A 23,820-nucleotide genomic window follows, 5' to 3' on the forward strand; every position below is an offset into this window, starting at 1 on the left:
CAAGGACCAAAACCATATTTTAGCCTTATTTTTAGCCAATTTTATTAGCTCTCTATGATAACTTACGAAAACAACTCATAACTTATATGAAAGTAGTTTGACTTTATTTTATAGGGTTAATTAAGTTTTTAGTCCATATAAATATTTACAGTTTTATTTTTAGTCCCTACAAAATAAAATCTCACTTTTTAGTCCACGTGACATTTTTCTTAAGCATTTTTGGGACCAAAATTGTTGAGGGAAAGGCTTAAATATGCTTTTCATCCCTGCAATTATAGGCTGTTTGATTTTTCATCCCTGAGCTTACTAATCCTCCTATTTTGCCCCTGTAAAAGTTAATCATTTGAAAGTTCGTCCCTCTTCCCGGTTAATCACTGCCATGTCATCAAATTAGTAAAATGGCATGGGAATTGACAAAAATACCCCTGGCTTAATTTTAAAAATTTAAAAATCTGAAAATAATTTTAAAAAATTAAAAAAAATTAATTTTTTGAAATATGAAAAAATATAATATTATATAATTTTTTAAAATCTGAATATATAATTTCGAAAATTATTAAAAAATCTGATTTTTTTTAAAATCATAATAATAATTTCGAAAAAATTTACGATTATATAATTTTAAAAAATATATTTTTTGAAATATGAAAAAAAAAATGGAAAATTATATATTTTTTTAAAATCAGAATATATAATTTCAAAAATTATTAAAAAATCTGATTTTTTTTAAAGATTTTTAAAAAAATCAGAATATTAATTTCGAAAAAATCTGATTATATATTTTTTAAAATTATGTGAAAAATTATTTCATTTTTTTCGAAAAAGTTATTTTTAGAATTTTTTTATTTTTTAATTTATAAAAACAATTTTCAGAATTTTAAAAATAAGTCAGGGGTATTTTTGTCAATTCCCATGCCATTTTGCTAATTTGATGACGTGGCAGTGATTATCCGGGAAGAGGGACGAACTTTCAAATGATTAGTAATTACAGGGGCAAAATGGAAGGATTAGTAAGGTCAGGGATAAAAAATCAAACGGCCTATAATTATAGGGATGAAAAGCATATTTAAGCCTTGAGGGAAATTTTTGACAGGGACTAAAAGTGCTGATGGAAAATTTTATAAAGACTAAAAATGCTGATGGAAAATTTTATAGGGACTAGAAAGTGTGATTTTATTTTGTTGGGACTAAAAACAAACCTGTGAATATTTATAAGGACTAAAAATTTAATTAATCCTATTTTATAGTGTTGTAGAAATGGCTATTGTATAAGCAATTTTATGATAAGTGTGTATGTTTTTTTCTTAATTAAGTTGTTTATAAAAAAAAACCGGTTGGTTTCATACAAAAAACATGGGATATCTTTTTTGGAAAATTTTGCGTGTAAATAATATTTTAAGTGATATATATGAAGAAAAAAAATTAAAAAAAATGTGTGTTTTGATGCAACAATTGATTTTTCATAAAAATTGAAATCAAATCTAAAATATGTGTTGTGCAGGGATCGAACAAGGGACCATTAGTTCAAAGTGTTTTTCATTTAAAACAAAAAAAACAAAAAAAAAATATCAGCAGAGGGAATCGAACAAGGGATTTGAAGGTTATATTGTTAATGCTTGTGTTTGCATAAATAGCGCTTTTTTTAAGCTATAAGCGCTATCTTTCAAAAGCTTTCAGTAGCGCTTATTAAGCGCTATTTAAGGTTGTATTATTTATAGCGCTTTCAATCAAAAGCGCCATATAAAATTTATCCTTTTTTTTTCTTAAATTATTTATTATTTTTATTTAACCTATACCGACGCTTTCAATACAAAGCGCTATATAAACTTAAAAGAATAAATAGCGCTTTTTTGAAAAAGCGCTAGCTAAGACCTCCTTGTTTTAATTTATAGCGCTTTAGTGTTAAAAGCGCTATATATGAGGCGCTATATTTTCCCAATTTTGTAGTAGTGAAATGACGGCATTCTTGATGAAGCTGAAGATATGCATGAAGAAATTCTTGATGTTGCTTTAGTTATAAGATTATAAGTTATATGGTTGTATTTCAAGGTATACTTTCCTGATCCATGATTAATTTTAACATCAAACGCCTCTGAAGTCGGTAGTCCTTCAATTTGAACTTGGGAGATACTGCACCATAGTAATTAAATTTATCATTGTTGGAAAACAGATAACAATTTTGTGAAAGTAAAAGTATGACAGTTTGATAAAATATTATCTTTCACTATATGTTGAATTTCTTCCAAAACTATTGAATGACCATAGATGTCATTAGATTGATAATTATTCAAGCACATGAAAAATTGATAAGAATTTGAATTGAAAATAAGAAATCCTATTATTGCTTGAAAAACAAAAACTCATTAACTCAAAGCCGAAAAGTAAACCCAAAAGACTCACTAACTCTCTCTAACTAATTTTCTAGTTCAACATCTCCCTCACATTTTGGGGTTTTCTCTTAATGGATGTATCAAGAACCCACACTAAAAAGTACTGAGCCACTTAAATACTCAACTGAGCATCCCATACTACTCGATGTGGAACTTCGACACCCCATAATACCCAAGTTCCTATCAGAGAGCATAAACAAAATTTAAGAGTGGACAAATGAAAAGGAATTTGACAATAATGTCCAAACAACATTCATTTTTGGAAAGAGCTTGATAGAATTTGTGTGAGAAACAAACCCTATTTCAAACGTGGATCCTTTTTTTTTAACTCTACCAAGCAGTTCCACTAGCAGCAGACCTCCATTGCACAGACCAGGTTCAGGCAGTTCCAATTCTTGCCACGGCTTTTCCTATACAGTATTAAACCAGCAAATTTCAAGTTTCATACATATGAAAATGAACAGACTATTGTGTTCTAAAACATGAAGTTTCTCGCACCTTGAGTGATAACTAATCAAGCATTCATGCCATGTAACATTAACATTATCACTTTCTCAAGTCTCATATTTCAAAACTAAGGAATAAAAAATATGTACCCGAAAGAGAAAGAACTGAGAAATCTAAGGAAGAAAGAGTATATAGCAAGAAAGTTTATCAAATCTCAAATAAAACAAAAGAAAAAGACATTATTCTATTACCATGGATGATGGATCCCCACTTCAAAAGTTTCATCTTTTACAATTATGCTATTAATTGAGCTAAATTAATGTTGTGCATGAGGTGTCATCTTAATGGTAAGAGTCTGATCTTATAAACTCAAAGATCGGAGTTCAAATCCCCTTGGAGACGGTTGTAATATAATAGTGTCACTTTAATTAACAAAAGCTAAGTCCATACTCATAACAATTTTAACCATTTTAAATCTTGTCTGCAAGGTTGAAGTTAAGGAACCGTGATCTGATTATGCCTACATCCTAAGCAAAATATTTATCTCTTGAAAATATCATTATAATGTACTGGAGCTAGGGGTGGGCAAAAAGAACCATCAACCGAACCGCGCGAACTGAACCGAACCGAACCATTATAATGGTTCACGAACTGAACCGTTAATTTATTAACAGTTCTTCAACCATAACCGAACCATCTTGAACCGAACCGAACCGTTTGAACCGAACCAAGTCTGGAGCAATGGTTGGCTCCTTGGTTTTTTTACCAAGCTATGTTTTGCTATTTAAGTGAAGTCATTACTCTTAACAAACCAATGATACACATAAATAAAAACAAAAGCTGATTTTCATTGTGTAACCAACCTGTAAAATTGAATAATGAGGTGAAGTATACGTCCATGCGGATGGAGTCTTAACACGGCCAATTCTGAATCGGACAGTTGAATATGTATACATAGGGGAGTCATCCTCACAAAATGCTGAACAATAAAATGTAGATTCTTTGTCAGCTAAAGCAAAAAGTTTAGGATCCTCAATATACACAATTCATTGGTTTATCTATGGGATAACCTTGGTATGGTTGAACACGAATCTTTGTGATAAGACATATGTTGGAACATAGCCTATAAGTTAAAGACTCAAGCACATCCCCGAGTTCATTTAACGAATATGAAGCCTCAATTTTACTTGTGATACCGTTTTTCACATAACGAGCGAGATGAAAAGCCAGTGCAGCATAGACTTTATGATTTCTCTTGAGACACTCCCAATCTGCACAAACGCCATCCATGTCACTTACAGGTTCAATTATGTTGTCAACCTCAATGCTATCAACAACGTCAATTAGTTCAGGTAACAATTTGAAGCAACGTTTCTTGCATAGGCCATTTTTAACAACTGCAAAATATCCAGAGTGCAAATTAATACCATTTGATCACGAAACTAAAGCAAAGAGCATTAAACTTCTCAATACTCCAAATAGGATCCAATTTAAAAGAAGGCAACGTATATATCAACCTTGAAAGGAATAACCTAATAGAAATATATAAATTATATCGGAATGTTAGTAGAGTTTGTTAATGGTAGTTAGTTTGTTGATAGGTAATTTTTTTTAATATCGAAATTATGTCGAAATGTTAGTATTTATTTTCTTGATTTTCTACAAGCTCTATATATAAATTAGGTCTAAATTTTAGTAATTATTTTTTTGATTTTCTACTAGCTCTATATAGAGCATCTCATGTATTCATTTAATATGAACTCTAAAGAACATTCCTTTCATTCAAACATGAAGTGAATGTTTGTCTATTTGATTGTGTGATTTGTAGCAAAACATTAAATAAGTTCAACCTGTTGAAGCTAGACATCACAATTAACCAATTTAATATAACATACACAAAAACATTCTCAATTTAATATAACCTGTTGAAGCAAATAAAAGATACCACATTGTAGCAAATCATTTGATAGCTAATCAAATGGCTTACCAAATTGGTACCAAGATTTAGAAACAGCAGATGCACGAATAAGGTCGCATGGGTCATTCAAATTCAAATGGTTAAAAACATCAATGGACATGTCACGTCCTAGGCATTGTATGAAATCTTGTGTGTTTTTCCCTTCTGACATTTATCCAAGAATCAAGATTTCGGTATCAAACAAAGTTGTTTATCAATTACTGTCAAACAGATTTGCGCGACCTAATGAGAAAACATTTAAATACAAAAATCGATCCGTGGAAGCTTTTTCAGAAGAAATAAAGATGCTATCATAGAAATGGCTATATCCAATGGGAGAATTAATCTCCCATTGAGTCTGGTGTTTCTGGGGTTTCGTTGCTGTCTTTGTGCTGTTATTTTTAATTTGCTCGTATATTTGGTGCGGAGTGTTTTGTGGAGCACAGAGTTGTAAATGACTTTTTGTGGCATAGTTTGTGCAATTTATTAATAAAATTTTCATAAATTAGTCATACCGGAGAAATTCAAGGAAAATTGCGCATGAATTAGTCAAAATTATCTTTTTTTTAAACAATTAGTCACAATTTTTTTTTTTTGGTACAAAAAAGGAAGAGCAGATCAATTAGTCACAATTATTATTATATATATATATATATATACTAATGTATTTATCCAGCGTTGCTCGCACTAGACATATAACTAAGGAGGGCCAAAATTTCGTATGCATGATATCCACAAATAAAAGTTACGACGATCCAGTACATGACAAATATCTAAATGGTACACACTAATAGAATAAAGTAAACCATATTTTAAGTACCAGTAAATTAATATACGGATGAAATTATTTAGATTTAGTAAAATTATTAACACATATTGAATAAAATAAACATTTTTTAAGTACCCGGACTCGTAAAACATAAAGAATAATTAGACGAAAAGAATAACATAAATATAAGAAAAATTATACTCAGAGGGAAGTAGTGAAAGATAAATATTACAAAGTAGGACAAAAACCTAATAAATTAAATGGTTGAAGAGTGTTGGGGAAACAGAAGTCAAGATAGATCTCCTAAAAAATGTTATTATGATTATATATACTGGCGAAAAGATGGGCATTCACGTGTCCGTCTTTCCGATTTTTTTATTTTATTAACATTTAAAAATTATGAATGATATTTTTTTACGAAATTTTAATTTTTGTTAAAAGTAAAATTATAAATGTTTTTTGTTTTCAAATTATGACAAATCAAACTAACCATGATTATCTATTTTAATAAAAACAACAATATAACAAATAAATATAATATAAATTCTTATTTTTTTAATGACACCAACAACAATCTTTATTATAGAAAAAGTTGTTGTTTAAGGGTATAATAGGGATAATGAAAAATTAAGTATAGATACATTTATCTAGTTTGTTACAAATTTTAAATGATAAAAGAAAAAACTGAACATTTGTGTTTGTTATAGTTTTATTTTAATATTTAAATTTATTTTTATCTATTTGTTATAAATCTTATTTGTATTGAAAATTTAGGGCATTTTTGATAAAGAAAAATGTCATTCCAAAAGAACTGAAAGGAATCATTTTCTTTATATATAACTAGCGTCCAGACGGGCACTCCTGTGCCCGTCTCTGTGCTTTTTCTACTACGTTAACTAAACAATTTGTTTTTGTTTAATGTTGTTTTACTTTTTTTTTTTGATATAGTTTAGGTAAAAAATTTAGAAGCAAGAGGAAGGTAGTACATCCACTTGATATAAAAAATTGAATTAGATAAAAGAATTTAAGATTATACATGTTCACGTTCAATGCGCTGTAGTAATTCACTATTGAAATTTGATTAATGAACACTAAAAGTAGTCGTGCTTGCTAAATATTTTTAGCAATTGAAATCACATATTGTGATTAATCAACACTTTTGATATTTGACCTTGCACCAGATTGTGTCATAAGACTTGATTATTTCACATATTCATCTCATCATTATAGGCCTATGTCTTTGACCATGTGTGTGTCTTCCTGGTATATGCACAATTATCTTGAAGATTTCAGCTATCTAATAATGCCTTTTTTTCTCAAGTTTACTCTTATTCAAGAAAACTACAATTGTTGAGTTAATGAAATTAGAAATCGTTAATACATCAAAGCAAGAAGACAACCAGAGAATAATCAATATTTTGGTTAGATGTTCTTCGAAATGTGGCTCGGCTTGGATGTTGGGGTTTGGGAGTTTTATTTTGAGGATGTTCTTTGCGGGTGAGTAGTGACGATGGGCGGTGGTGGATATTGTGTTTACAGTGCTTTTTGTTTTTTTTGGAGTCTGTTTTAGGTGGTGATGTGTTTTCGTGGGTTTATCTCCAGGGGTGTTTTTAGCGGCAGCATTTGTATCTTGTTCGTCCATACCTTTCGTCTTGCAGGATGACGTTTAATAATATTTGCTAATTCAAAAAAAAAAATATGACAATAATTATTAGACCTCGATGATCATTTCAATGGACATCTTACACTCACTATTTCAAAAAATAAAGGGAAAGAAAATTAGTTAAAAATAGAATTAAAGTTAACTAAATATTGTGGTACCATTCAATCTTTATGTTTTTAGAAGAAAAAAAAGAGTAAATATTGCGGTGTCATTCAATGTTTGTAAGTTTCATTGAAAACATCAAGTAAACTCTTATCTCGGTCTTTTTTTTTTTTTTAGAGAATCTTATCCCGATCTTTATTTTCTTACCATTTTCCTTACTCTCCTATTTTCTTCACTTCCTTTCATTTTCTCAGCAACTCTACGTCCATTTGCATCTTTAACGACAATATCGTATGACATTACTTGACTGAATATATCCTTCACAAAACTTGATGGTAAACTTCACAATCGGTAACATTTGCAACTTGTTAGGAATTAAACAAACTTATGAAGTAGACATTCTCTTGAGGGATTAAAATCAAGCACAATGGGTCATTAAATTAAATATGTGAAATCCATAAACATAAATTTGCTATATTCATGTCGTGTAAAAGATACATACATGTAGTGTAATTTCATCCTTTTTTTATTCTTCAGCAAAAGCAATTTCAAAAGGAAATTTTTTATTTGTCTTTTGACAAGAGGAAATTAATATTTTTTTTAGAGTCTCATTTTCTACTTTCCACACTTACATATTATATTAATTGAGAATTTAAAAGCAATACAGAGGGATGCTTTTTAAATGATATTATCAAAGCTGGAGACAAAAATAGGGAACTGAAGTAAGCCAACGGAATAAATAGTTGAACATCACTAGTAAACTATGAAGCCCCGAAACATTTACGCACATCAGACACAACAGTGATACTAATATATCAACAATAATTATTATTTGAGAAAATGAAATAATGGAGTTTTATAATTTGTGTTGGTTTGAACACAAACGCGTGTTAGTCAGACACACGTTCAATTAGAAGTGTATTGCTACATAATGTAACAGAAACCAGTTATGATTTTTTTATTTAAGTTAGATTTTGCCAAACCAAAAAAATAAAAATAAGGGAAATAAAAACATCGGTAAGATTTAGAAGTAAAAGAACAGGATCTACAAGCTACTTGATATGGAATTCTTGTAGAGTGTATATAAATATCATGTAAACTCAGTTCTTCATTGCTATTGAAAATTACAAGTTTATAATCATATATAACTGCTTAATACTTCAAGAAATTCTTGATGATGTTGAAGATATAATAAGATTAGAAATTCATGATGATGCTGAAGATATAAGATTATCAGTTATTTGGGTCGTATTTCAAGGTATACTTTCTTGATCCATGATTAATTTTAACATCAAACACCATTGAACCTGGTACTCTTCAACTTGAACTTGACGGATACTGCACCACAGTAATTAAATTTATCATTGTTGCAAAACAGATAACAATTTTGTGAAACTATGGTCCTTGATCCCATTAAGATATATTATTATAGCCAATCAAAGTAGAAGTATGACAATTTGATAAAATATTTTATTTTGAATTTTCACCAAAACCCTTGACAAACCACTTGAATGGCCATAGATGTCATGAGATTGATAATTTATTCAAGCACTTGGAAAACCTATTATTGATAGGAACATGTATTACAAGAGGATCTATCTTGTAACCCCAAAGTAAACCCTAAATTGTGAGCGTAAGTGAGTCTTTTGGGGTAAACTCTCACAATTTAGGGTTTACTTTTCGGCTTCTGCCCAAGCTCAAATAACTCTCACAATTGCGTAAGTGAGTCTTTTGAGCTTGGGTAGAAGCCGAAAAGTAAACCCAAATGACTCACTAACCCTCACAATTTAGGGTTTACTCTTAATGGGTCCTATCAAGAACCCCTCACTTAATATTATCGAGCCACTTAAATATTCCATCGACAATCCAATACTACTCGATGTGGGGCTTGGGCGCCTCATAATACCCAAGTACGTGTAAACTTCAAATTGAAGAGTGGACATATGAAAAAGTATTTGACAATAATGTCCAAACAACATTTATTTTGTGAGAAAGTGTGATAGAATATGTATGAGAAACAAACCCTTTATCATACAAGCGCCCTCGATGTTTAAGTTTACCAAACAGTTCCACTAACAGCACACCTCCATTCAACAGAGCAGGTACAAGCAGTTTCAATTCTTGCAACTGATTTTCCTGTAAATTATGATACAAGAAAATTTTAAGTTTCAAATATATGAATAGACTATTGTATTCTAAAACTAAAATTTTACACACCTGAAGTGATAAAGTAATCAAGCATTCATGCCAATATCACATTCTCCAGTCTCATAATTTTAAAAAAAATAACCAAGAACACTCTCGAGTCTCAATGGGGGTCCTTAAGGGTTCCTTACTTAACATGGATCACTTCTTGGTAAGAACCCTCCATTGGAGAAAGAAAAAAAGAGTACCTATTAAGTAACAGACAACTCTATAATGACACTCTCTCTCCGAAGCACCTTGAATTTTTTTCAAAGCTATGTTTTTCTATTTAAGTGAAGTGTTTAATTTACTCTTAAGAATAATTTAATCATCCAATCAATTAACAATATTAACTAAAACTCCTTCTCTCATGTTAGAATTAATTGCATTTCAACCCAAAATAATAATTACATAAACAAACAAATGATTGGCATAAATAAAACCTAAAGGTGAATCTCAAGATTTTTTATGTTGAATAATTTGAAAGGATGGAAAAGAATATGCAAAAGGAGTATTTTTCATTGTGTAACTAACCTCTGAAATGAAATAATGAGGTGAAGCAAATGTCCATACGGATTGAGTATTTAAAGGACTATTGATTAATTATAAAATCAAACGCCGTTGAAGTCGGTAGTCCCTCAACATGAACTTTGGAGATACTGCACAATAATAGTTAAATTTCTCATTAAGATAACATTAAGAAAAGAACAGGATAAATTATTATAATCAATCAATGTATTTGATAACTATCGAATAGCTCAATAATGTTCAAACGACATTCATTGACACTACTACAATAATGACATTTAGTAACAAGGTGATTGCAACACTTGAAAAATTGTTAGCTGATATAATGATATATAGTAACAATTGAGTAAAAGTGTTAGATCCAATACAACAAGTACCATCCCTCAAAAAAAAAAAAAAAATACAAGTAACAATAGAACCCATTCATTATTCATTCACGTGTTAAAAATTTTAGTCAACAATAGTCAAAATAAAATAAGTAAAAAAAGTGTTATAAGCCATTCAGAAACACTTTTCTCTCTCTTACCTAAAAAATCACTTTTCTCTCTCACCGAGATCTCAATTTAGCATAACCACTTTTCCACTGTCGCACACCCTTGACCACCATCATGCTCACACCATCGACCACCGTCAAGTTTCACCGACGAATTTCACACCGTCATTCATCCTTCTCACCCTCCACCGTCACGCATTCTCATTCTGTCGAGCTTCTCACCGAACTGAATCTCACCGTCGAGCTTCACACGTCATCGATCGAGCTTCACAGTCGCGGATCCATTGAACGTCATCATCCAATTTCACAATTGAAGATCTAATTTCACAAATCCTTTTTCCTCTTTCGCTCACGCAGGTAACACTCTCGAATTCTTCTTCGGTTTCGCATTTTTCGTGCTTTCGGTATTGATTTTGCTTAGATTTCATCGCAATTATCTTAGATCCGTGCTTTTTTTTTCTGTTATGAATCATCTATTTCGTTCACATTGTTTGATTTTTGTTTTGAAATTCTACGTGTTTAATTTTCGTTTCACAATTTAACTCAAATTCTTCTTATTCTGTTTGGCATTTGTGATTTATAATTTCTTTGAAATTCATGTCTTTGATGTTGCCAAAGAATAACAAATTATCCTAGAGTGGATTAGTGGATTTGTTATGAATTGAAATTTAACTCAATTGTTTGAGTTATGAATCGAAATTAACTTCACAGTCGCAGATCCATGATTTTCATTCGCAATTTAACTCAATTTTTGTTCCAGTGGATTTGTGATTGAAAAAAAAGTTGTTTAGAATTTGCTGATTACTCTTCAAACTCAATTTTGTGATTTTTTTAACTGAGTTTTTTCAAATTTCGTAGGAATAAGAAATTGAACTGATTTTCCTAACAATAATTAGGGAGTGGATTTTGTATTTTTTTGAAATCTGTGTTTGATTGATGTTGCCGCGTGCGTAAGTAAAAGAAATTTAACTGAAGTTTTGTGTTGAGAAGTAGTAGTAGTTAATGAGTAGTGTGTCGACATGTCAGTGTTTGTTTTTCATAAAAATGAGTTTGTAATTTTAAGCTTTGTTACATGAGGCAGAGAATGAAATAGTTTTAGATATAGTAATGAATTGTTCTAGATTTAGACTATGGTATTAAGCTTTGTTACTAACAAACAATCTTTATATATTACTACAATGCAGAGGCAGAGAGCATCTATAAGGATGGATAAGTGCTGGTTACATGAGAAGAGATCTTCAATAAGGTACTTATATGGCTTGCATAATTTTCTCGATTTTGCATTTCGTAATGTAGTTGAAGGGAATGAAATATTGTGTCCATGTAAGAACTGTAAGAATTGTAGTTCGGGTAATCAAGAGGATGTGTTTGAGCATTTGTTTTGTGACGGATTTGATGCAAGTTATAAGAAATGGATTTTTCATGGAGAGGGACTATCTTCAAGAACACCCTATGATAAAAAACCATGAAAAATATAACTTGCACGATGACTTGGATGGGCTCTTAGAGGATACTTTTATTGAAACACAATTTAGTAATGGTGAGTTTGATGATATCTATGATGACGATAGTGAAGATCTTGATGAGGATGCAACTAGGTTTTACAAATTAGTACATGATGCGCAACAAGAAGTATATCCTGGTTGTAAAAATTTCACTAAGTTATCGATCATTGTTGTTTGTTGCACATTAAGAATCTCATTTAATATGTTGCTACAACTATTAAATGAATTACTTCCTGAAAACTCTTGATTACCATCAATTGTCCAAGATTACAAGTATATCATTAAGGACTTAGGTTTTAGTTATGAGAAAATTCTTGCTTGTCCTTATGATTGTATCCTATATCGGAAGGAGTATGAGAATGAAGATACATGTCCTAAGTGTGGTCTTTCTAGATACAAAAAACGTGAGGTTCCAAAATCTAACATAAAAGTTCCAAAATTTAAGAACTGATATGTTTAAGAACTTTTAATATCGGCTAGCATGCATTATATTGTTTATTTTGGTAGGACAAAAAGTTGAATATTGTAAAAGGATGCAAGATTTGATGAAGAAAGAGAAGGAAAATAAATTTTAGAGTGTCAACAACTTGGAACAAAAAGAATCAAGCAGAAAACAAAATGGAAGGCTGATAATATGGTTGGATGAATAGGAACAATGCAGTGGGATATTTTATAGAGTACATGTTACATTGGATGAAAACTTGTAATTATTTTAGTATGACATTCAAATTGTGTTGCATAGTTCTAGTTGTGTTGCATATTTCATTTTCATTATGCAAGAATAAGAACACTGAAGGGGGAAATTGTAGAGTATGTAATTCAAACTTGTTATTAAAACTTGTATCTAATATTGGTTAATTCAAATATGAATGAAGTAATTTAAGCGAAGATAAATTTGGTAGATTCAAAAAAATTTAGTCTAGATAATTTTGCGACACTTTTTACGACTTCTCAAAAATTATAAATGTAACACTTTTTTATTGTTACTAGTGATACAAAAAGTGTTACAATAATGTAACATTTGTGACACTTTTTAATTGTTACAAATAATACTATAAAATGTAACTAAAACTCTTTAGTAACACGGACTTTACCTAACAATTATTCGAGTGTTGCAAAATTTAATTAGTAACATTTTTCTTGATTTAGTTACAATTTTCAAGTGTTGCTAAATGTCATTATTGTAGTAGTGTGAGAAAGTGTGATATAATAAGTGCGGGAAACAAACCCTAACTCAAACAAGGGTCCTTCTCTTCTAACTCTACCAACCAGTTCCACTAGCAACACACCTCCATTGCACTGAGCAGGTTCAGGTAGTTTCAATTTTCATACATTCGATTTTCATACATATGAATAGACTATTGTGTTCTAAAACATGAAGTTTGCCACACCTTAGGTGATAGGTAATCAAGCATTCATGCCATGGAACATTGACATTGTTACTTTCTCCATACTCAAATTTCAAGAAAAACACATTGTTCTAAATTCCCCATTTAAGAGTTTCACCTTTTACAAATGTATCACTGTTATATTTAGCCTTATGCCATTAATTGAGCTAAATTCCTACCGTGCATGAGGTGTCACCTTAATGTTAAGAGTCCGACCTTTGAATTCAAAGATCGGAATAATGTTCCCATGCTTGTTATTTGAATAACAAACATTCTCATAACTATTTAAACCATTTTAAATCTTGTTCGCAGGATCGAAGTTAAGGAACCAAGATCTCATTGTGCCCACATCCTTGGCCAAATATTTCTCTCCTGAAAATATCATTATAATGAAACATTTTCTAGGTACATATGTACGGGAGAAATAGTTGGCTCTTTTGTTTTTTTTTCCAAGCTTGTTTTTCTATCCAATCGAAGAACAATATTAACTAAAATTATTTAGTCTCATGTTAGAATTGCATTAGTTTGTAGTCAATAACATTTGGAATGATGGTTAGGAAAATTCAAGTCAACCCAATAGATGAATCTCAAGATTTTTTCCTTGTTAAATAATTTGAAAGATGGAAGAGAATATTCAAAAGCCACATTTTCATTGTTAAACTAACCTGTAAAATGGTATAATGAGGTGAAGTATATGTCCATATGAGTTGAGTATCAGGATGGCCAATTTTGAATCAGACAGTTGAATATGTATACATAGGGGAGCCATCCTCAAAATATACTGACAATAAAATGTAGATTTTTTGTCAACAAAAGCAAAATATTTAGGATCCTCGAAATACACAATTCATTGATTTATCTACAGGCTAACCTTGATATGGTTGAACACGAATCTTTGTGATAAGACATATGTTGGAACATAGCTTATAATTTATAGACTCACGCACATCCCCTAGTTCATGATTGAACGAATATGTTTCCTCAATGGACTTTGTGATGCCGTTTTTCACATAACGAGCGAGATGAGAAGCCAGTACAACATCGACTTTATGATTTCTCTTGAGACGCTCCCAATCTTCACAAACGTCAAGCATGTCGCTTATAGGTTCAGTTATGTTGTCCACCTCAATGCTATCAACAACATCAGTTATTTCAGGTAACATTTTGAAGCAACGCTTCTTGCAGATGCCATTTTTAACAACTGTAGAATATTAAGAGTGCAAATTAATACCATTTGAACACGAAACTAAAGCCAATATGAGAATAATGCTACTCAATATTCCAAATTGGATGAAGATTAAGAGAAGGCAACATATATATCAACCTTGGAAGGAAAAACCTCATAGAAATATATAAATTAAATTGAAATGTTAGTTGAGTTTGTTTGTGGTAGTTAGTTTGTTGATTGGTGTAATTCTTTTTTTTATTATCTACTAGCTCCATATGAATTTTTTTGTTGATTGCATCTCATGTTTTCATTAACCATCTTTTACCACTATTCTCTTGATCCCTTTGGGTTAAATTGAAATTATAATTATCAAGTTAAACTTCAAATAATTTAAAACAAGAGATAATTCAACTTCAATATTATTCATAAATATCAACAATTAACAACCTCACAATTATGCAAATCACCATTCACATTAAACACCAAGCACAAAAGCAATTAGGACTCATGTCAAAACATGTTATGCACCTAGGCACGACACCTATATGCATGCAGTACCGACACCAACAACGTCTAGGCCGTCACCCCATGATACCAACACAACATCATTATGACCTCAACTGGATATAAATATCCCACAACTTATGAATGCACGAACATATGACACACTATGCACATATTAAACAACAACTCACCATCATTTCATTTTTATTGCATGTAATAATTAAACAACATAATTCAATACATACAATCATCACATACCATTATCAACTACAAATTCACCTTCAACAATCGACATTTAGCATTTACAATTCACACCAACAACCAACAACATGATTATCATTGCACAATTCATTGACATAAACAAGGACACAAACACCGTCATTGAGTTCAACATCATTAGCATGATCATCAAAGTTAACACTTTAAAGGAAAATCAAAATTCCAGACATTCAACCAAACTAAGTAAACATGTTCAAATGCCTCAACAAAACACATGCACTACTCACATAAGTTCATAGTAGCTTAGGCATATGAGTATATAATTGCATCTATCTTATATGTTCAATGTATATGACACGTGCGGCAGCACAGGTGGAAGATCTAGTGAGTTTATATAGGGTCTAAACTAATGGGCTCAACCCTCAAAATGTCTTAATGGGATCAAACTTCTCCATGACTAATTCACATAGTTTCTACTCACTTACGTTTGAAAATAACGGATAGTTACCGGCTCTTGACTAATTACCACAACCCACTAGTAACTTAGTAAAAATAATGGTTCCCACTTAAAACACTAAAAGTAATCCTGACAGTGAAATTACTAATTTACCCGTTCTCAGAAAATGACCAAAATACCCCTGAGTTTAAAATGACTAAAATAGCCTTCTAACACCAAATTTCACTAATCCCAACCAAAATACACACAGAGGCAATTAATCACATACAAGCACATATAAATACATATAAAAATTAATTAAAATAAATCTAACGAAAATCGGGTTGTTACAATAAGCCAAAGATGTGAATCCAAACCTGAGTAGTTGCTTGTTGCTAAAGATTAGGGCTAAAATCCTTGCTCCACGCAAATATCTTCAATAACCCTGGACTAAGATTCCATGAGCCAATGGATCTCATTCTTCTTATGTCCTCTATACCTGAGAATGAAAATACGTAAAACCCTTTCCCTATAGAGGTGACCCCCCATCCTTTAATATCTTTGCAGAAACCTAATAGCTTGGTTCTCAAGTTTTTGACAGTGATAGGGTTTGAACCCTTAGGCCATATGATTCTACCATGAAAGTTGTGCTTGCATGCCTCTAATCCTGCCCCATTTTCATCATCAGGGATTTGAATAACCCTATCATCACCCTTAAGACAAAGTTTCGGGGATATCACAAATATTGTTGACAGCTTAAGCAAAGGTCTTTTGCTGCTTGGATTGAATAATTTTAGGTTGTGGATTAGATTTTGGTGGTGGTATTGGATTGGCTTGAAGGCAAGGCCATGAAAATATAGGGTTTGGCAGTGGAGGAGCGGTGGTCATGGTGGTTGTGTGAGTGGTTGCCGGTGGATTACTTAAGGAGAAGAAAAGCTAAAAGGAACAGTGTAAATCGCACTTAAAATATCCTACAAAATGAGAGCACATGTTGTTGTTTTTTCTCCATTTTTTTGTTTTGAAGATTCTCGAAACTTCTTTGATAATAAATATCACTAATATTTTTATAATTAGTAAGACACATTATTAGGAACAAAGAGCCCAAAATAATATCATTATTTAGTTGAATAATAAATTTCATGGCACTTTATTAGGAACACAAGTTCTAATTTTTTATAGGAATGGTGTATATAGAAATCTATGTTTAATATGGGAGTATATATAGCAAAACCCACCAAAAGGGCCAAACCATTAACACTTTAGTTCAGCCCATCAACTTTTTTAAAACTTGGTAGTTAATGTTTGGGCTTCTTAATGCACTTTATTGAATATACCTCCGATAAACCAAGACTTGGTATATACACCCCTCCCCTATAAAAAAAAATGGGCCCCCTGACAGCATGGGCGTTCAGCTGTTGCTACCCTGACCTATGCCTAGGGCCGACCCTGTTAGTTAGTAAGAACTAAAGTTTCTGAACAATTCATGATTAGAAGAACTCATTAATCACTTGAGGTTAAACTTGTAATTTTTTTAAAAAAAATTGAGATCAAACACTTGCTTAAATTTGATGACAATTTTTTTTATGGAAAAATTAATGACTTTTGTTTACTGATACCCTAACGGAAACCTAATAGAAGGGATCAAAACGAGACTAAAAAAAAACTTAAAATCCTCAAACAATCTTTTTTTAAGTTAAGGGACCAAAGCGATACCAATTAAATAGTTAAGGGACCAAAAAAGAATTTAAGCTATTAAAAATATATTAGACCATCCACAACATAGCACACATTTTGGATGTTTAAGAAGGTCCAATATGTACACGTCATCAACTTCGTAATTTTTTTTATTAATACCGAATATGCATACCGTTTTATATTTTGCTTTTGGCTTTGTGAATGTAATTAACAGCTAAATTATATTGCATTAATATGTTTCCATATTTTTATGTGATTGATTTGATTGAATTAGTATTATATGAAACTTGATAACCAATGGTAATTTGAGTACATAAGTGCAATAAATCATTTTCTTATTATTGATAATTCAAGATACAAACACCATATTTTAACACAAAGTTAAAATAAAGCCAAAACCCTAAAAGAAAATGATAGAAATTTAAATTACTATTATTTTTTTTAATGATTACATTTGGGCTCAAATGCAAGAGGGTCAACGGTGTACCGAATTAAGGAAACACCCTTAGACACTATTCGTTTCACGGATTTTGGATGAGCACCGGTGAGACCACCATGAAGATTTGATGGTTTTAGTCCATTTGGTGCACTCTCCAAAACAACATTGCAATGGCCGGATGCATAGCTAGAAATGTTCTTTGAACTTCCAATATAGATATAACCTTCCTTATTAGTTTTGGCTTTAAGGACGAACTTGTATTTAGCATTGTGGCATTGAAACTTCACAACGGCACCTTCAATTTTCAAAATGCTATAACAATGTCAATAATATTTTGGCAAAAAGCAATACATTACGATGGAGAAAGGTTTGGTCGTAACTCTAAATAAATATTTTAATTTGGACAAAATCAAATAAAAAGATAGAAAATAAAACATTTAAATAAAATATATTTTTAAAATATTTAAATAATGTGACATTTGGTCGGCAAATAAAAGGGTTATTGTGTGTGTGAGTCTAGCAATGAAAAACAAAAACAAAGCATATACGGAAATAGATCTATGGTTGTAATAATATTTTTAGATCTATCTACATTGTAGATGTTGATCCTTTAAACCATACTTTGTAAAATGAAAAGACAATAAAAGTAAAATCGCGTTTAAGCAAAAAGTTAAGAAACAAACCAAAAAGCAGTGTAGCACCCTTTAGGGTGTCAAAACCAGCATGGTGGCATGATTTGACATAAACAACTCCTTCAACAGCTATCGAGCTTCTTGAAACACGAGGCATGTGAGTAGGAGCATGAGCAGGAGGATGTTGATGGTGGTGAAGGGTTGGGGGTTTTGCAGGACGCTGTAGAGGAGTGGGAACATGGTAGGGTGAAGGGGCTGGTGAGTGATGTTGATGTTGGTGGTGGTGATGGGTTAGGGGTTTAGCAGGGTGAGGTGGAGGTAAAGGTGCATGTGATGGTGAGTGGTGGTGGTGATGGTGAGGTGCATGGGTTGGGGGTTTAGCCAACGGTTTATGCACCGGTGACTTTGTTGGGGGATGAAGTGGTGTTGTTGGTTTGTGATGAAGAGTTTCAAGCTCTTCCGCAAACACAACGAAAGAGGTTATTTGGAGTAAGAGAAAAATCAATGCTAGAATAATTTTGGCCATTTTTCAGTGTTAATTAGGAAAAGCAACCTTGAAATAGAGGAAGAAAAGGTGATGTGGTGTGTTGGGAGAGTGTAAGGGTTGATCTATTTATATGAGCTAATGTGATGTGGTAAACATTGTTTCTTTATTTATATTTTTTTTAGTTAATGTCCAATTTCATTAAGCTTTAATTGAATTTAAGAGGAAAATTAAATTGTTTCTTTATTTATTCTTGTTAGTTCAAGGTATATGGAGAAATTTGTATGGCCATTCAAGTGAATACTTAAATGTAGGAAACTACTTTATACACCGGTGGAAATATACGTACGGTGTGGTGTTTTATATACTTTTTTGCTTCCAATAAAATCCTAAAAAATAAATAAGTTTTGTGACTTGTTTGTTGTGTTAACATTTCTTTCCCAGGAAATAAAGTTCGTTTGTGATGTAAATTAAGTCTGATCAAGAACTATTAGTCATTTTTGTTTTGGAAAATTTTAATATATACTAAATGCTATATTAGAATTTTCTCTGTTTTCAGACTTCGAACCCTTAACCTTTTTAAATCATTTAATCGCTTAACTCAACTAAATGAGCTACCTATCCCCAATAACTATTAGTCATCGAACTCAAATTTTACTGATCAATTCATTACAAGGTGAATTTCGTTAACCACTTGAGTCTAGCCGCTTATTAAAATTGATGACATTTGTTTATAATAGACAAATTTCATTAATTTTTCAAAAAATTAAGTATAAATCGATAATTCCCGCAAAGGTGTCTCTGATGGTTTGGCGACTTCTTCGTGACAGACTTCCCAATAAAGACAACTTGGTGAGGCGTCGTGTTCTTCCTATTGGTGGTGCGGCTTGTGTATCAGGTTGTGGGCAATTGGAAACAGCATCTCAATTGTTTGTATCTTGTAACATTTTTGGTTCTCTTTGGTTTCATGTATGGTATTGGCTGGGTATTGATTTTGTTCCTTCAGGTGATCTTCGTCAACATTTTATTCAGTTTACTAAGATGGCGGGGTTGCCTAGATCAACTCATTTGTATTTCAGGATTATTTTGTTTGCCTCTGTTTGGGTTCTTTGGAATGAAAGGAATGATCGTGTATTCCAAAATACAGATTCCGATCTTTCAACCCTTTTGGCAAAGGTTAAACTAAACTCTTTCTTATGGGTGAAGTCAAAACAGGGACTTTTTAGCTACAGTTACTATGACTGGTGGAACCATCCTCTCCTTTGTATGGGTGTCCACTTGTATTAGTGTTTCTCTGTTTTGTCTTTTTTTGATGGTGTTGCCTAGTTAGGCACCTTGTTCTTGTAAATATTCTTGAGTGAGAGCCTTTTGCACGCCTTGTGCGGGGTAAACCACGTTGTTATTATATTATCCCTTTTTAATTTGTTAAAAAAAAAAAAACTAATAATGCAGCTTCCTTCAAAAAAAAAAAAAACTAATAATGTAGCTAAGTTCCTTGAAAGAAAAAAAACATAGCTAAGTGATTACATAAGAACAAATCATTGAGAGGAATCGAGGCATAGTGATATAATTTTTAGTCAGACTTTACCTACTTTCGGTAGAATTCTAGCTTACCAATCTCCCTCCTAATAACTCAAGGGTTAACAAAAAAATGACAATAACATGTAAATTCAATTTTTTTTTTTTTTTTTGAGACGGGGGAATTCAAATAGATTTTAATTTTACTAAATGTAAATTCAAAATAAATGGACACCATGGAAACTGTTTTTAACAATATCAAATCAATAAAGTTTACACCATTAAATTTATGTTTGATTTTATAATCTCAAAAATTATAGTTCAAATTTCATTTTCTTTTTTAGGAAAGTTCAAATTTCATTTGAAACAAATCAATCATAAAATAATTGTCAAGATTTAAACTTACTAATAGTATTATTTTACACTAAAAAATTATTGATAATTTTCTCTTTTATATTATTCTTTTAAAGCTTTTTATCGGGTGGAGTACATTCCTTCTAAATTTTCTTTCAAAACAAATTCCTTTTAAAGTTACGAAATATCAACGAAGAGAACTATAGACCAAATGAATTTTGTGGCAAAGCACAATTATAATTTTAGTTGTCGGAGATATTTGATATGTATGCAGGGCCGGCCCTAGGCATAGGCCGCGAGTGCGACGGCCTAGGGCCCATGCCGGTAGGGGGCCTTAAAAATTTTTATTGGTGGGGGTGTATATAGTAAGAATTGGTTTTTTGGGGGTTTATATAGTAAAATATACTAACAGGCCCGAAACATTGATATGAAAATCTGGGCTGGAGTCTGTTATTATTTTGGTCTTTTTTATGCAATTTGCTATATATACCCCATATAAAAAAAAGCCTTCTACATACACCCTTCCAAAAAAATTGGCCATTTGTTTCTAATAATGTGCCAAGATTTTTTTAAAATTTTTTTGGGCTCTTTGTTCCTAATCATGTGTTTTACTAATATTAAAAATATATAATATATGTGATGTTTGTTATCCAGAAAATTGGAAGAATCTTCATAACAAAACAAATAATATTTTAGTTGAAAATGGGCCTATTAGAAAAATTAATCTTAATATTGCCTTTAAAGTATCATAAATAAATTAATTATATCAATATAGTAATATAAACTTTGTACTTGTAGCATATAAAAAGAGGAATGATTTATTTGTAGTATACAAATGAGTTATTGTATCTTAGATTACTCTAAAAATTCTAACACATTTTTTTTTATCAAGTATTATTGTTGTTATGGGTTTAACATTGGAGAATTTTGTATCCAAATGTCTAAAATTTAATTAATTACGTATTGATATACTTATATTTTTTTGGTTTTACTATCATTAGATGTCACAAATTCACTGCCTACTATTTAGGTGCTAAAATTTCAGTCTACTTCGCATAAGCTATTGTTCTCTAATCTTATGGTATTTTGTTTAGTTTTGATTTCTATGGAGTATTTGATTTATTTAAAGATGTTGCCTAAGAAAACCTTTTATCTTATAGTGAAAAGTGAAGAAAAAAAAATGAAGCGTTAGTAAAATCATAAAAAGAAACTAAAAAAGGTTTTGATGTATTATGTAAGGGTCCATTTTTTTAAACTATATCTAAGGCCCCTGAAACGCTAGGAACGGCCCTGTATGTATGATGCTGATTAAAATTTGTGAAGGCACTCAAGGGAATACTGAAATGTAGGAAACTAGTTTAGAGCACCATGAAGAATGAACATACAGTATAGTATATATTATATATAATCGATGCCTTTTTAAAAAAAATATAAAATCGATGATATTTAATGCCAATAACACTAATATTTTTTTTAGATATTTAAGAAGAAAAAAAAAAACTAATAACAATTTTTGTGAACCTTCACTTCATAAGAAAAAGAGACCTCATAATTTAGAGTTCTATTAAAAGATAAAAAAAGGCATGACTAATATTGTTAGTCTGCACAGCTGTTTTACGGGCCTTAGACATAATATGAAAAAATGGTCCCTTATATAATAATACATCATAAATTTTTTTAGCTCTCTTTTGTGATTTTGTTAGCTCTTCAAAATATTTAGGGCTTTTCAATTTATTTGTTTTCGTTTTTCACTATCAGATAGAAACCAACTGAAAATTTAACACCTAGAAAATATAGACTTAAATTTTAGCACTTGAAAATAATAGCAGCATAAAAATAAAAGAATATCAACACTAATTAATAAATTTTATCCTTTTGGATGTAGAATTCTTCAATATTAAACGCATGATAACAATAATACTTGATACAAAACTAGTGTTAAATTTTTTAGAAGAATCAGAGATGCAAAATCTCATTTATATGTTACAAGTGCATCATTCCTATGTCTCCGTGAACTTAACTCGGTTGGTAAGGACAATGCATAATATATGCAAGGTTTGGGTTTCGAATCCCGGCCACCACAAAGTGCAACATTCCTCTTTTTATATGTTACAAGTATCTCTATCAAATTCATTGTGATGATACAATAAAAAAAACTCGGGTGTAACACCCATACTAAATTTATCTAGAATATTTAGCATGTGTGTTAACTTAGTATTGGATACATTAAAATTAGAACAGAATTTCGACCGAATGAACATAAACATCAATGCAAGTTTGTACAATTGATAACTTGATACAACTATCAAATACATAAATATGATACATATCTGAAACCATAAGAAATAATCTAAACTAGTACGACACGTGGATATGAAGATGAGCCATTCAGCCTACTGCATTGTCTTTCATTGCCACGAACAACTTGCTAATTTGAAATAAATAAAAAAAAAAAAGGTATTGAGGTGTGACAGGATGTCTTAGTGAGTTTCACTTATCCTATGTTGTAGGCAATCTCATGAAAATCTACTATCGCCATCTTAGTTTATATACACACCATTGATATCGTAGTTTTGCAAACCTCTTGTTGATGACGCCACTTCATTCATGCGGTAGCAAATTGTCATGGGTTCACACTGAAGTTCAACATACCAAATAAACTATGACAAGTTTGGCAGATTTTGTTTTTGATATATGTCGCTCAGAAAGCCGAGACATAGCTGGTCGGGTGGCTTTACTTCTTTTACAAATTTGGCCTGCACGTAATGATGTCATTTGGAATGATGATCATCATACTAAAAACGAGCATTGAGAGGACAACACTAGATGCATGGCCACAATGGAAAGAGGTTCATAAACAACTCTCACCACTAGTTGTGCAACACGAGCATAATAGAGTGCAAGGTAACAACTCAGTTTGGGAGAAACCGAGCGAGACATGGTTG

At 31.3% G+C, this 23,820-nt stretch overlaps 3 protein-coding genes and 1 long non-coding RNA gene across 4 annotated transcripts; 2 read left to right on the forward strand and 2 right to left on the reverse strand.

The window, feature by feature from the left end:
- Positions 1 to 2,502: 2,502 nt before the first annotated feature.
- LOC120576003 (F-box protein At4g00755-like) lies at positions 2,503 to 4,966 on the reverse strand. The gene is made up of 5 exons (XM_039826949.1): positions 4,825 to 4,966; positions 3,908 to 4,234; positions 3,701 to 3,816; positions 2,749 to 2,800; positions 2,503 to 2,570 (listed from the first exon to the last, which is right to left on the reverse strand). The coding sequence occupies exons 1-5, from the start codon at positions 4,964 to 4,966 to the stop codon at positions 2,503 to 2,505; spliced, it is 705 nt and encodes a 234-aa protein (XP_039682883.1).
- A 5,607-nt stretch (positions 4,967 to 10,573) lies between these two features.
- LOC120575900 (uncharacterized) lies at positions 10,574 to 12,902 on the forward strand. Its single transcript, XR_005642146.1, has 2 exons — positions 10,574 to 10,890; positions 11,718 to 12,902. It is a non-coding gene; the product is annotated as an uncharacterized lncRNA (long non-coding RNA).
- Positions 12,903 to 13,721: 819 nt separating this feature from the next.
- On the reverse strand, positions 13,722 to 19,045 carry LOC11442776 (non-classical arabinogalactan protein 31). The gene is made up of 4 exons (XM_003619086.3): positions 18,571 to 19,045; positions 17,901 to 18,182; positions 14,298 to 14,627; positions 13,722 to 13,798 (listed from the first exon to the last, which is right to left on the reverse strand). Exons 1-4 carry the CDS (start codon positions 19,043 to 19,045, stop codon positions 13,722 to 13,724), a joined length of 1,164 nt encoding a protein of 387 aa, XP_003619134.2.
- A 762-nt stretch (positions 19,046 to 19,807) lies between these two features.
- Positions 19,808 to 20,290, forward strand: LOC112422768 (uncharacterized). The gene has a single exon (XM_024786419.1). The coding sequence runs from the start codon at positions 19,808 to 19,810 to the stop codon at positions 20,288 to 20,290; it is 483 nt and encodes a 160-aa protein (XP_024642187.1).
- The last annotated feature ends 3,530 nt before the right edge of the window (positions 20,291 to 23,820 follow it).

This window comes from Medicago truncatula, chromosome 6, assembly GCF_003473485.1.
Source record: "Medicago truncatula cultivar Jemalong A17 chromosome 6, MtrunA17r5.0-ANR, whole genome shotgun sequence".
NCBI lineage: Eukaryota > Viridiplantae > Streptophyta > Magnoliopsida > Fabales > Fabaceae > Medicago > Medicago truncatula.

Excerpts from the sequence above, each read along its gene's own strand:
- LOC120576003 (XM_039826949.1), bottom strand. The coding sequence starts at position 4,966 with ATGTCAGAAGGGAAAAACACACAAGATTTCATACAATGCCTAGGACGT. Across the intron at positions 4,235-4,824 it reads TAAATCTTGGTACCAATTTG|TTGTTAAAAATGGCCTATGC; the intron begins GTAAGCCATTTG and ends GATATTTTGCAG. Across the intron at positions 3,817-3,907 it reads TCGTGTTCAACCATACCAAG|CATTTTGTGAGGATGACTCC; the intron begins GTTATCCCATAG and ends TTTATTGTTCAG.
- LOC11442776 (XM_003619086.3), bottom strand. The coding sequence starts at position 19,045 with ATGGCCAAAATTATTCTAGCATTGATTTTTCTCTTACTCCAAATAACC. Across the intron at positions 18,183-18,570 it reads GGGTGCTACACTGCTTTTTG|GTGCCGTTGTGAAGTTTCAA; the intron begins GTTTGTTTCTTA and ends TGAAAATTGAAG. Across the intron at positions 14,628-17,900 it reads TCTTGCATTTGAGCCCAAAT|TTGTTAAAAATGGCATCTGC; the intron begins GTAATCATTAAA and ends AATATTCTACAG.
- LOC112422768 (XM_024786419.1), top strand. The coding sequence starts at position 19,808 with ATGGTTTGGCGACTTCTTCGTGACAGACTTCCCAATAAAGACAACTTG.